Raw genomic sequence first — 14,108 nt, forward strand, 5'->3', positions numbered from 1 at the left:
AAATTCCTATAATACAACACAAATGTTTGAGGTATTTTTAGAAGTTCATGTAGTATTGTAACATTACCCAATAGTGAATGTTCACTTAGGTAAGTTATGTATTCAGTGTTTGAGGCTCGAGCTTCACTTTGATGTCATTTATACGGAAATGCCTGCCATAACCAGTCTGGAGATATTGTTTAGCTCTTTCAAACATGTGTCTTGTCATGCTATGTGGATGCAAACTAATACATCATGGGTTATGATGTTGCATCACTGTTCTGTTCAGCAATAAGGGCCTTTTTGACAGGTCTTCACTGAACGTTTTGTTGGTGTATTAAACGCAGCCAGACTATTCAGTGTCCTGTATTGTGCTTTCCTGTTTGTTTGTGCTCTTTTTTTTGTTTCCAAGTAACTATTGCCATGTGCTGCCTGTGGGGTTACTTGACAGCAGATTTTGTTTACAAGCTTGATGAGCAGCGCAGCTGAGAATGTCTTTTTCCAGCTACTGTAGGCTTAAGCATCTTATGTCTGGCACTTCGGGTATTCCTTTAGATCTCTGTTAGTGCATTTAATATGTGCCTGAGGCAAGCATCACTTTACATTAGGTTATGGCCGTTAAAGGGGTCATATGATCCTTTTTTAAAGATCATTATTTTGTGTATTTGGTGTAACGGAATATGTTGACATGCTTTAATGTTCAAAAAACACATTATTTTTCAAATACTGTACATCACGAAACAGTTGTCCATAAAATGCATTGCTGTTCTGTTGTTAGTCATCTTAAATATTTCTAAATGCATCTACTTTCGGAAGGCCAAATAAAGTGCTTTAGCTTTCGCACTGAAACACACAGCGTCTCCCTGACATGCTGCTTCAACACTAACTGCGGTTACTGAAACCACGCCTTCTTTCTTTGCGTGCACATTTGGGCGGCATTATGCCAATATTTCCACATAGTGAGGTAGATATGTGGGGGCGTGTTAGAACGAGGCATTTAGGGGGGCGTGGCAGAGTCTTAACTTTGATAAAGAATATCTCTTTGGTTTTGAGACTTTAGTCTTTGCAACTTCAGGGATCTTATCTATGCACAATCAGCTTGTAACACTCCAAAGAGAAAGGAAAACTTGAAATCGCATCATATGACCCCTTTAAATGTAAGCATCGAACTTTGGTGCATAGCTTATTTGTGCCATGGGCATAAATGAGACCCCATATTGTGCAGCTTATTGAGGATAGGTTTGATAATACTTTCCTAAAGACTTATTGATGATTTCTACCTGGTGGATGATAATGAGCAATAATAAAGAAGAAATACCATAGCATTAAATTGGAGGAGGGTTTTGAGATCAAGTCGTATAGAGACACAGGAGTGCCTCTTAGGCCAGTTAATAACCACTCAGAACACCCACTTTGCTTCAGGACTCAGTTTTTACATTTGAGTTTTATTGTGCAAAAGTTAACAGAAACATGTCAGATTTGCATTTGTACATTTTATGCATTTGGTGCGTTTTATGCAAAGTGAAGTACATTGCATTCAAGGTACATTTTAGCAATTCGTTTTCATTTTTGGCTGAATCATTCCCTACCACTTGGGCTTTCTTTTTTTCAGAATATTGGATTTTAGATTTATAAATTAAACCTAGTGAGCAAATATTTGGCTTTTTCACTGATCTCTATTTTAGATCAGTGGGCATTTCCTACTTTGAACCAATGTGTTTAAGTGACATTCTGACATATGACTAATCATTAAAAGAGGTGACTTGGGAGGAGTTATGAGTGAGTCTAAAGTTTACTTTCTGTTTCAGATCATTTTAACAGTGTGTATGTAGATATCCATGGCAAAAGGAGGTTTTTGTCTTTTTATTATCATGCTGTAAGGTTTCTCACACTGGGAATCATGGAGGAGAGCTTCCCGTTTCATTACACTTTATTGGAATACATGTTTACTTTGGTGGGACTGTTATTGTTCCTGCTGGATATAGCGCTGGACATTTGGACTGTTGTGTCATTTTATCAGGATGGGGCCTATGCGTATATGGCAGTGATGATCTTTCTGCTGCTGGGCTCTTCGGTGCTGTTACAGGTGTTCAGCTGGCTCTGGTACTCTGATTTCCTGGAGAAGATTGAGACTAAGGTGGAGACATTTGCAAAGAGGCATTTATTGATCAAACCATTCCACTTCCTGCAGCTCGGAGTCTACCTCAGGTCTGTGACAGATTTGCTTCTCTATTTTCCTTGAATACTCTTGTGAAAAAGAATACACAATAACTAGATACATATGGTTTGTTGATCAAAACTGATGAGTTGATTCACAGTGAAACTGTCAAACTCTTCAAAACTTGTAAACATTCTTTCATTGTGTGAGCCATCACATGCAAAATGATCCATTCAATTATCAAAATCTGTCAGACGTGTGTCTAATATATTCCATAAATATCTGACATGGAATGGTTTTAATATCTGCTAAGTTGGCAAATTGCTTGCCATTAGGGTTGAAAAGGGGCAGAAAATATCCAAAATGTTTGGAAGCTTTCCAGGATTTTTGGAAATATGTAGTACATTTCGGTGGGAAAATAATCTGGAAATTTACCAGAAAATGTCCACCCCTTTGCAACCCTACTTGCCATTGTAATGAAATAGAATCACAGTCTTGCCAATCAGCCAAGTTTGGAAACATATATTACTATATATGCTACCATTTTTGAACAACGAGGAATGTCACAACCCTAAACAGCAGCAGCTATACATATATATTTATACAATACATTTATCTGTAGAAAAGTGCTACAGTGGTACATGTACACTGACAATTCACAGACGCTTGTTGTGGAAGAGCAATATGAAGAATGTGGGGCGTTGGTGTAGGGGTACAACAATAAAGTGTGTAAAATGAATAGGCAATGGTGAATAGTTTACATATAACACATTTCTACAAAAAATGTACTGTATGAAAAAAAATTTATTTTTGTATACTACAGTATTGATTTTTCCCAGTATGTTTTTATGTACTGTTGAAATATGTCATTTAAAATGCTAAGTGATACACAAACAAAAGTGACATTCTTTTATAGTATAGAAAGCAGTCTGTCAACATAGAAGTAGAAAAAATGTGCATATAACAAATCTGAAATGAAATTGCATATAACACAATTACATTTGTACATGAAATGAAATGAACTTTGCGTGTAACATTTCCATGGTGAAAAAAAAATCCAGTTTTTTATTTTGGTGGCATTGGCCAAGTCACTAACACAATTACAGTTACAGTTAGTACATTTTGCAGACATGCAATCATGTTCTGATGATACAGCAAACAGTTGTGACAAATACACTTACAGCTTAAAGAATGTTGAGACCGTTTCAAAAAATGTGCCAAAGCAATTGGAAAAAAACCAAACTCAATTTGTTGAACTAGAGCGCTTTTTGGCCCACTAAGTCTTTATATGTATTTGAAATATGGCTAACCTGTAAGATTTGAATTATTGTACAATGCAAGTGCACATTCAGTACAATTAAGCACACTTCTGTTTCACAAGAGCAATGCTAAATGAGATAAATTTATGAGCACTTAAAGGCATCGTTCACCCAAACTCTGTCATCAGTTACTCATGTCTTTCTAAACTCTTTTGTTCATCTTCGAAGCACAAATTATGATATTTTTAATTAAACCTTTCACCCAAAACTTTGATACGTCAGTATGTTCATAAAGACATTGTAAACATAATCTTTATGAATTAAGGAGTTTAATCAATTATTTCTTAAGAGACACAATCACTGTATGTGATGAACAGATTGAATTTAGGCTTTTATTCACATATAAACTTTGATCAATATGCGTAGTTAGAATCACATATGGCAATTGGAAGCTCAAATATGCATGCTTGATGTAGGAGAACCAATGAGTTTTCTTCTCTTGTGTCACACAAACATGTTTCATCTTTGTTCTCGTATCCAAAAAAAACTAAAACATTTGTATTTCAAAGACGCTTTGTATTTCATGACACTTATGGGTTTGGAATGGCATGAGGGTGATTAAATGTTGGTGGAACTTTTCTTTTTTGGTGAACTGTCCCTTCAATATCAACATGAATTCAAAATTAAATATTTTCATTATCCCTAGTGCGAACAACTAATTTGGGTTATCATTTAAAAACAAACTTAACAGATGTGATTGAGAACTGGTATAGGAACTGGACTCAAAACTGTTTCCATGTCTAAATAAACTGTGGCCTCACTGTTGTTTATTGAATTTTTTTGTTGTATTAATTGTCACCTTGTGTTCACAGGTATGCTGGGGTGATAGAGATTTCCACAACACATTTTCTTCGGCACACTAACAGTTTCACAGAGGGTGTAGCTGTGTACCTGAACCATGATCTTCAGATGCTTCGTCTATTTGAGACATTTTCTGAAAGCGCTCCACAACTCACACTCATGATGTCTATAATCCTACAGAGAGGAGAGCTGGAGCTTATTACAGGTCTGTTTCAGATCCAGAGCACCTACTTTTTTTCAGATCATAATTCTTATGTGTCTCTAAACCACTTAAAGCGATAATTAACCCATAATGGAAAAATCTGTCATCAATTGACTATCTTTGTGAGTCATTTAGTTTATTCACTCAACCAATTCATTCCAAACATTGAACAATGGCACTACTGTGTTGCTCAGAATCTCTAGTGATGGAGAAATAAAGCTTTTCAGAACTTTGAATTAACCGAAGCTTCATAAAATGATTCACTTTTTCGAAGCAGCAAAACACCACACAAAAATTCAGCTCAAACAAACAACTTTTTAACCAGTTTCAAATGTTTTATTGATATTGCAATCTATTAAATGCAATGAACAAATCATACAATACTGTTATTATCATATAATACCATATATTATATCTTTATAATATTATTTTATAGAAAGTTTTGTCATGAAACTCTAGATGGCGCAGGCCAATCTCATATAATTACTTCGTTATTCACATGGCGCAACCGATTGGTTTCTTTTCGCATCAGCAGCCAATGAGCTCGCTGCTCAACATTCAAATACTTGGATAATGCTTGCTGTAGCAGTTGCAGCGCAGTTAAAGGGATAGATTCACACTCCAAATCACTGGTTCAAAACAAATGATTCATTTCAATTGAATCAAAGCTTCACAAAGCAGAGTTTCGAAAGCACCCATCGCTAGCTGCGATTATTCTGAAGGACAGCACTATTGCAACATGTGATATTGTTTTACAACATGCAATGATTTTTTGTTTCAGGTTTAAAAATCCTCACATCAGCTGCCGCAATTGCCAGTAGCGTTGCTATGTACCATCGCTGCATGCGTGCCTTTCTTCCTGAAAAACGCAAGATGAGTTGGATCTCCACTGGCATCTACTTCCTGTGGAACTTGTTGGTGATTATTCCCCGTGTAACTGCTCTGGCACTCTTCTGCAGTGTATTGCCATGCTACATCATAGCTCACTTCCTGTCCTTGTGGATGCTGCTGGTTTTAGTCGTCTGGAGCCAGAAAACCGATTGCATGGAACATCGTGGTTGGGAATGGCTCTTCAGAGCTGCTGTTGGACTCATCTGGTACTTCTGCTGGTTTAACATATCAACAGGAAGCATCAAATCAAAGGCGATTCTCTATTATAGTTTCATGGCTGTGGACACAGTGATGCTGCTGGGCTTCTGGTGCTGGAAGGTGTTTGAGTATGCAGGCTGCTGGAGCTCCTTAAATCCTTATAAAGTGATCCCGACACTACTAGGTTTGTACGTCATTGGAATACTAGTGAAAACTATATATCACAGATGGTTTCATCCCAACGGCGATAAAGAGAAAATCACTGAACCCACTGAAGAAGGGCAGTTAAGACTAGCGGCAGCATGTTATGACATGGAGACAGACTTGAAGCAAAGGGCTTCACTTCACGCTGCAGCTGCAGCTCCTGCTCAACCTTTCGTTGGAGTTCCCAATAGACATAGGAAAATGGCTGCTAATTTCTACTCTTAGTTCTTGGTTCTACTTTAAAAAGACTCTTCCCCTATCCCCCCTAATTTCATCATAATTTATTAAAATTCATGTTTTATTTATAAAATGTATTTATAATCTATTTTTCTACACAGAATAACTCCTTTTTGTACAAAACTGTTTTGTTAAAATTGCATCTTAAATTATGTGAACATATATTTCATCTTTCTGAAAAAAATAAAACAGTTATCTAGTTTCTGTTGTGTAAATAGAATGAATAATACATGTTTTCTTTTGTTTGACCCATTCCTGTTAGTAACATGCTTTTAGTTTTTTAAATATTTAAGAGAGCAAGATGGGTAAATGAACTGTTTCGAACTTTTGGCATGCAAAGGGCACTGTAAAAAAAATAAGCACAACAGAGGTAAAATGAAGAGCTAAGGTGCCGTCTTTAATTACTCCATAAAAACCAGGGATCTCCAACCCTGCTCCTGTACCTTCCTGCAGACTTCAGTTCCAACCCTGCTTCAACACACCTGTCTGTAATTAAGTAGCCCTGAACACGTTGATTAGCTGGTTCAGGTGAGTTTGATTAGGGTTAGAGCTGAACTCTGCAGTATGGTAGCTCTCCAGGAGCAGTGCTGGAGAACCCTGTTAAAGACATTTGTTGATACAGCATATTGTTACAAAACTCGAAATGGGTGACGCCCCAAAAAGGAACATAGGAAAATACATTTTCTATTCGGTATGCCGTTCCAAAATCTCATGATTTGGCCAAACTGGTTAGAAGTTATAAGCAGAAATGTCAATTGTTTTAAAAATATCTTTTGACCAGTAAGTGGCGCTGTGCTGAAACTACTCGGGTCATGTTTGTTATAAAACATACCAAGTTTGGTCAGAATCCGCTAAAGCTTTCCAGAGATAAAGCCTCATGTCCGTTTTTGCACAAACTTAATAAACTTTCTTAATGCATTTTTACGAAGTTGAGTGTACGATGAGTGTGATTGAAAAAATAAATTCTTCAGAATTACATTAAAAATCCTGACCTGTAGAAATTCAATTTTTGGTATGCATTTGTTTCTGTATGAGCCAAGGCATCAGAGGGAGAAAAAAATAATTTTGCTTTTAGACCTTACGGTTCAAAAGTTATTAGCAGAAACATGAGTGCAAATTTGGCCTGTTGGTAGAACTAGTAGGGTGGTCATATGTGCAATTTATACGGGACACATTCTCGCCAGGATTTTTATATTGCCTAAAACATCCAAAGTAGTTTGACCAATAACATCCAGGTACTGAACATAATCGACCAATCGTGGCATGTGAGAAGGTGAGATCTACAGAGAACGATCAAAGCAATGCAAATACTTGCAAGTGTTTGTTCATTTGACTTGAATCGGCACTGCGCAGACGATCAATGTATGACACCAAAGTACCGCAAGAGCGAATCGAAAGCATAAGGAGCCGTCTACTCTGCTCTCTATAGCTCTCGTGAATGTCATACAACGATCGACCTGCACAGTGCAAACAGCCAAAACCTGGATATTTTAGGCAATATAGAAATCATGGCTAGGACGTGTCCCGTAAAAATGGCCGTATGGTCACCCTAAGCACTAGAGAGTTAGAAATACCAAAATTTGCTGTGATTAATGATGAGACTGTCCTCTATCTGTGTGCTAAATTTCATAACTTTCCTGCAAGCGGTTGTACAAGATTCATAAAATTCATAAAAATACGCTAAAGCTTTTGTAAAATACAGCATTTTACTACAAAATTCGAAATGGTCCATGCTCAAGTTGGCTGCCATAGTGAAATTGGGTGTCGTTTGATTCGATATGCCACTCCAAATCTAACAAGATTAATCTTATGATTTTTGGTCGAACTGTTTAGAACAGGGGTGTCCAAACTCGGTCCTGGAGGGCCGGTGTCCTGCAGAGTTTAGCTCCAACTTGCCTCAACACACCTGACTGGAAGTTTCTATGCCTAGTAAGAGCTTGATTAGCTGGTTCAGGTGTGTTTAATTAGGGTTGGAGCTAAACTCTGCAGGACACCGGCCCTCCAGGACTGAGTTTGGACAGCCCTGGTTTAGAAGTTACAAACAAAAAATTTCAAATTTTGACCAGTAGGTGCTGTGCCAAAACTACTCATGTGCCCTCAGGTCATGCTTGGTATAACACGTACAAAGTTTGGTCACAATCCACTAAAATTTGCGAAGATATAGTCTCATGTCCATTTTTGAATGAATTTTGTCAAATTCATTAACGAGCTTTATGAGAACAGTTTGGTCTATCAGAAATTACCCGTAGAAATGTATGTTTTGGTATGTATTCGTCTCTGCATGAGCAAAGGAATCAGAGGATTTTGCTTCCAGAACTTAGTTAAAAAGTTATTAGCAGAAATGGGAGTGTAAATTTGGCCTATTGGTGGCACGAGAGAGTTTGAGATAGAGACTCCAAATTTGCTATGTTTAATCTTGAGACTGTCTTCTATTTGTGTGCCAAAATTCATAACTTTCCTGCAAGTGGTTCTATGGGATGCCATGCCATAGACTTTCAGAGCGGAAGAAGAAGAAAACTAACAGATACAATAGGTTCCTTTGCCCCTAATAACAATAATGCTCTGATTTTGTCACACTAACAGATCGTTTAATTTAAGACATTGTGGTATAGAAAAACTGATTAGAAGGATAGTCCACTCAACAATGATTATTTACTTAACGAAAAGTTATTTTGAAGAATATTGGTAACCAAACAGTTTTGGTTCCCATTACTGGAAGTCAGAATATTTTGCAGAAGGAAGAAATTCACTTAAATGGACCTTTAATATCTCAATGTGTTCAAGTGTAACATGTCAAATGATCATGTTAAATGACATTCAGTTTTTTTTTTAAATATAAATAAAATAAAACAGCCTAAGCTTGTTGAGTGTGGTTGAATCTGGTACTTCAGCTGGATTAATGTGGCAGTCTGATGTACCACACATTTATGATCACAATATTTGTATTTTACAAAATTATCTTTAAAACAATATCCTTAAAAAGGGATGTTTCTTTTTTCATTTTTTTTTCATATTAAATAGGATCAAGCATGAGTCATTTAAGAATCTATTGGATACAATTAAATTGAAAACCTTCCTACAATATTTGATTCATAAAAGGGTAGTTCACCCAAAAATGAATATTCTGTTTACTCGCATGTCTTTGCAGACCTGTATTACTGATTTTCTTCTGTGAAACAATGTCTCAGAAAACCAGCTTCCTTCAAAATATATTTTGTGTTTCACAGAGGAAAGAAAGTCACACAGGTTTGGAACAACATGACGGTGAAGAAATATTGATGATGCATGTTTCATTTCTGGATGAATTAACACTTTGAAGGATTTGGGTTTGATTCCATAAGGATTGATTTTCTAAATGGTTAATATGTTGATAGTTGTCATAGACTACACTGAAACTCATTTAATTCTCAAGACTACATTTTACTACAAAATTCGAAATGGTCCATGCTCAAGTTGGCTGCCATAGTGAAATTGGGTGTCGTTTGATTCGGTATGCCACTCCAAAACTAACAAGATTAATCCTATGATTTTTAGTCGAACTGTTTAGAACAGGGGTGTCCAAACTCGGCCCTGGACGGCCGGTGTCCTGCAGAGTTTAGCTCCAACTTGCCTCAACACACCTGACTGGAAGTTTCTATGCCTAGTAAGAGCTTGATTAGCTGGTTCAGGTGTGTTTAATTAGGGTTGGAGCTAAACTCTGCAGGACACTGGCCCTCCAGGACTGAGTTTGGACAGCCCTGGTTTAGAAGTTACAAACAAAAAATTTCAATTTTGACCAGTAGGTGCTGTGCCAAAACTACTCATGTGCCCTCAGGTCATGCTTGGTATAACACGTACAAAGTTTGGTCACAATCCACTAAAATTTGCGAAGATATAGTCTCATGTCCATTTTTGAATGAATTTTGTCAAATTCATTAACAAGCTTTATGAGAACAGTTTGGTCTATCAGAAATTACCCGTAGAAATGTATGTTTTGGTATGTATTCGTCTCTGCATGAGCAAAGGAATCAGAGGATTTTGCTTCCAGAACTTACAGTTAAAAAGTTATTAGCAGAAATGGGAGTGCAAATTTGGCCTATTGGTGGCACGAGAGAGTTTGAGATAGAGACTCCAAATTTGCTATGTTTAATCTTGAGACTGTCTTCTATTTGTGTGCCAAAATTCATAACTTTCCTGCAAGTGGTTCTATGGGATGCCATGCCATAGACTTTATTTATAGAGATCTGTAAATTCTCAGACATTTTTTTCCCAAAAAGATTGGATCTAATTGTATATAAATCAGCTTATAAATTGTAAAGTGTATTTTTATATGTTTATATATATTTATTGTCAGAACATATGTTTAAGGTATTTTTATTACACAATAGTGAATGTTTCCTACTGTAAGTTCCTGTACGTAGTTTTTGTGGCTCTAGTTTCTTTTTGATATCATGTGCATTGAAATGTCTGGCGTCACGAGTACGGCGCGTTATATATCGGTTAGCTCTTTAAAATGTGTCTTGTCATGCTGAGTGAATGCAAGCTAATACATCATGGGTTATGATATTACATCAGTTCTGTTCAGGGATTTATCGGACAGATCTCCACTCAATGTTTTGTCTATGTATTACAAAAATTCTACTTTTTTTAACTAGTAACTATTGCCATGTACTGCCTGTTACTTGACAGCTGATTTTGTTCAGCAAGTCTGATAGGAAGCACAGAATGTCTTTTTCCAGCTACTATATGGCTGGCACTTCTGTTATTTCTTTGTCTCTCTGTTAAATAACTGAGCATTTAGTACAGAGAGTATGTGCTTTTTTATTTTCGTATTTCATGAGGCAAGCATCAGTAGCCTATTACTATTGTTCATACATTAACCTATGGATTTTAACAAGTTTATTCATATAAATATATATGAATAATCAAAGAGATATCCCAGTAACACAGAGAATCACTTCTCAGTACTGGACTTCAGTTAAACTTAGTGAGCGAATATTTGACACTTCCCACTTTAAACCAATGTGTGTGAGTTTGGTCACATGTGACATCACTTACTACAGTCTGACACATGACAAATCATTCAAAGAAGTCACAAGGGAGGAGTTTATGAGTGGATGTAAAGTTTATTTTCTGTTTCAGATCTTTTAGACAGCATATATATAATTCCAGAAAAACATAGTCATGCTGTAAGGTTTCTCACACTGGACTGAATCATGGTGGAGACTCAGAAGCACTTTCCTTTTGGTTTTTTATTGAAGTACCTGTTTACTTTGGTGGGACTGTTATTGTTCCTGCTGGATATAGCGCTGGACATTTGGACTGTTGTGTCATTTTATCAGGATGAGGCCTATGTGTATATGGCAGTGATGATCTTTCTGCTGCTGGGCTCTTCGGTGCTGTTACAGGTGTTCAGCTGGCTCTGGTACTCTGATTCCCTGGAGAAGATTGAGACTAAGGTGGAGACATTTGCAAAGAGGCATTTATTGATCAAACCATTCCACTTTCTTCAGCTTGGAGTCCATCTCAGGTCAGTGACAGATTTGCTTCTCAATTTTGAGTACACTTTAGTGTACCTTTAAAAAGAGTCCTTCTTACTGAAATAAGATACTTCATCGATTACTCACTCTCATGTATTCTCAAACCCATAAGACTTCAAAATGACATTAGTCTTCAAAATGATGCAGATGATCATTTTTAATGATACATTAGTGATTTTGTTACTCTATTATTCACTCAAAACTTCAAAATGTTCATACAGACATTATTTATCTGAACCGAGATGTTTAATTAAAGTCTTCTAAAGAGACAAAATAAGCAGATTTAATTTAGTCATTTATTCAAATATAAACATTGACCAACACACATACATAGAGCTCATCAAATATGGTGTTGCACATGGGAACCAATGAGTTTTGTTCTGTCGTGTCACACAAAAACACGTTTTATCTTCCACGAGAACCAATGTTGACAGATCCCTTCAATATTAATTTTGAATCAAAATCAAATTGAGCCATTTTCTTAATTCTTAATGTGAACATTTGAATTGGGTTATCATTTAAAAACAAGCTCTCAATAAATGTGAATGAGAATTGGTATGGAAAGTATGGAGTCAATTTTACTTCAAAAATCCAAACTGTGGCCTCACTGTTGGCTGTTGTAAAGTTTTGTTGTGTTAAGTGTTGAAGTAAACGCAAAAATGTGTTCACAGGTATGCTGGGGTGATAGAGACTTCCACAACGGATTTTCTTCATCGCGTTAACAATTTCAGAAATGATGTGCAGCGTGATATAAGAGAGGATGTGGATGTGAAGCTGAAACATGATTTCCTGATGCTTCGTCTATTTAAGGCGTTTTCTGAAAACACCCCACAACTCACACTCATTTTGTCTAGAATCCTACTGAGGGGAGAGCTGGAGCTTATTACAGGTCTGTCTCAAATCCAGAACACTTTCTTACTTCTAGGTCATAATTCTCATGCATCTCTGAACCACTTAAAGTGACAATTCATCGTTTTCAGTCATGTGACTGGTCACAAATTAGAATTCGTAGAACTTTAGTACAGACTAGTCAAGTTTCCATTTGTTTCAAGCCACAAATCATCTCTCAAAAGAAGAAAAAACAAAGATATGTGAACAAACTGCAAGTTTTGGGCACTTGAAATCCATATACAGAACATCAATGCAGTATTTCAATCACTAAAAACAGCAGGTGGCTTAATGTATTAAGACCGTCGGTGCCTCCCATTTTGTGTACTTATGCACTATTCTATGCCCTTGTTAGTATAATTGGTGAGATTGTGTATGATTGTTGAGATTTAGTATGATTAGTGTGCTCACATTGAAAATTCCAAAAAGAAAAAGTGGTGATATGGTAACAAGTCTTTATGAGTGAGTCATTGGTTTATTCACTTAACCAATTAATTCCAAACGTTGATTCATTCAGATATGCCACTACTGTGTTTTGCTCAAGAGCCTCAGCATCACCATGGCTGTGAATATATATTTCACTCGCATATTCATGTGATATTAATTACATGCAATGTTTTTTTGTTTCAGGTTTAAAAATCCTCACAGCAGCTTCTGCAATTGCCATTAATGTTGCCTTGTACCACCGGGGCATGCATGTCTATGGTTCTAAAGGACGCAAGATGAGCTTGTTCTCCACTGGCGTCTACTTCCTGTGGAACTTGTTGGTGATTATTCCCCGTGTAACTGCTCTGGCACTCTTCTGCAGTGTATTGCCATGCTACATCATAGCTCACTTCCTGTCCTTGTGGATGCTGCTGGTTTTAGTCGCCTGGAGCCAGAAAACCGATTACATGGAACATCGTGGTTGGGAATGGCTCTACAGAGCTGCTGTTGGACTCATCTGGTACTTCTGCTGGTTTAACGTATCAAAAAAAGGAAACATAAAAGTAAAGATGGTTCTGTATTATAGTTTCATGGCTGTGGACACAGTGATGCTGCTGGGCTTCTGGTGCTGGAAGGTGTTTGAGTATGCAGGCTGCTGGAGCTCCTTAAATCCTTATGTGGTGATCCCGACACTACTAGGTTTGTATGTCATTGGAATACTAGTGAAAATTATATACTACAGATGGTGTCATCCCAAAATGGCTGAACCCAGTGAAGGGCCGCTTAGACAAGCTGCAACATATGATGCAGACTCGACAGACTCAACAGACTTTTCCCCGGAAGGTACAGCTGCAGCTCCTGTGCAGCCTCTCACTGGAGTCCTCAAGAGGAGCAGAACCATGGCTGCTAATTTCTACTTCTAGTATTCTAGTTTGTATTATAATGTATTTAAATTCACAGTAAAACACAGTGCGGAACCATAGAACTTAGACTAAAACAGTATATTTTATTAACTGACATGATGTTAATGTATTTTTATGTATGTTAATGTATTTTTGATCTGGAAGACTACTGCAGCAATATACAACACAGCAATGCTATTATCAGAAATGTTAACAACAAGGTTATTAAATTAAAATTATTTAATATTATTAAATATTAAAAATTATTTATCTCAAACTGTTTTGTGATGACATGTTTTCATACTACTTTCGCACACATTTCAAAAACATGGTATTGTCATGATACAATGTCCAGAACCAAGAGATCTCATAGTCATGATGACA

General features: G+C 36.8%; 1 protein-coding gene across 2 annotated transcripts; it reads left to right on the plus strand.

Moving 5' to 3' along the window:
* The first annotated feature begins 1,137 nt into the window (after positions 1–1,137).
* On the plus strand, positions 1,138–13,791 carry LOC107598215 (XK-related protein 8-like). Of its 2 annotated transcripts, XM_016289494.1 has the most exons (4): positions 1,138–1,921; positions 11,233–11,498; positions 12,180–12,397; positions 13,027–13,791. In XM_016289494.1, exons 1-4 carry the CDS (start codon positions 1,880–1,882, stop codon positions 13,743–13,745), a joined length of 1,245 nt encoding a protein of 414 aa, XP_016144980.1. In that variant the 5' UTR covers positions 1,138–1,879; the 3' UTR covers positions 13,746–13,791. The 2 variants fall into 2 exon arrangements, with proteins under 2 accessions (XP_016144980.1, XP_016144981.1); XM_016289495.1 differs by lacking the exons at positions 11,233–11,498; positions 12,180–12,397; positions 13,027–13,791 and adding exons at positions 4,269–4,462; positions 5,241–6,376 and having other exon boundaries at positions 1,147–2,187.
* Positions 13,792–14,108: the final 317 nt, after the last annotated feature.

Source organism: Sinocyclocheilus grahami, unplaced genomic scaffold (assembly GCF_001515645.1).
Source record: "Sinocyclocheilus grahami isolate Dianchi unplaced genomic scaffold, SAMN03320097.WGS_v1.1 scaffold248.1, whole genome shotgun sequence".
NCBI lineage: Eukaryota > Metazoa > Chordata > Actinopteri > Cypriniformes > Cyprinidae > Sinocyclocheilus > Sinocyclocheilus grahami.

Coding starts and splice junctions, on each gene's coding strand:
- LOC107598215 (XM_016289494.1), top strand. CDS start 1,880: ATGGAGGAGAGCTTCCCGTTTCATTACACTTTATTGGAATAC. Junction 11,499..12,179: donor CAGCTTGGAGTCCATCTCAG/GTCAGTGACAGA, acceptor ATGTGTTCACAG/GTATGCTGGGGTGATAGAGA. Junction 12,398..13,026: donor AGAGCTGGAGCTTATTACAG/GTCTGTCTCAAA, acceptor TTTTTGTTTCAG/GTTTAAAAATCCTCACAGCA.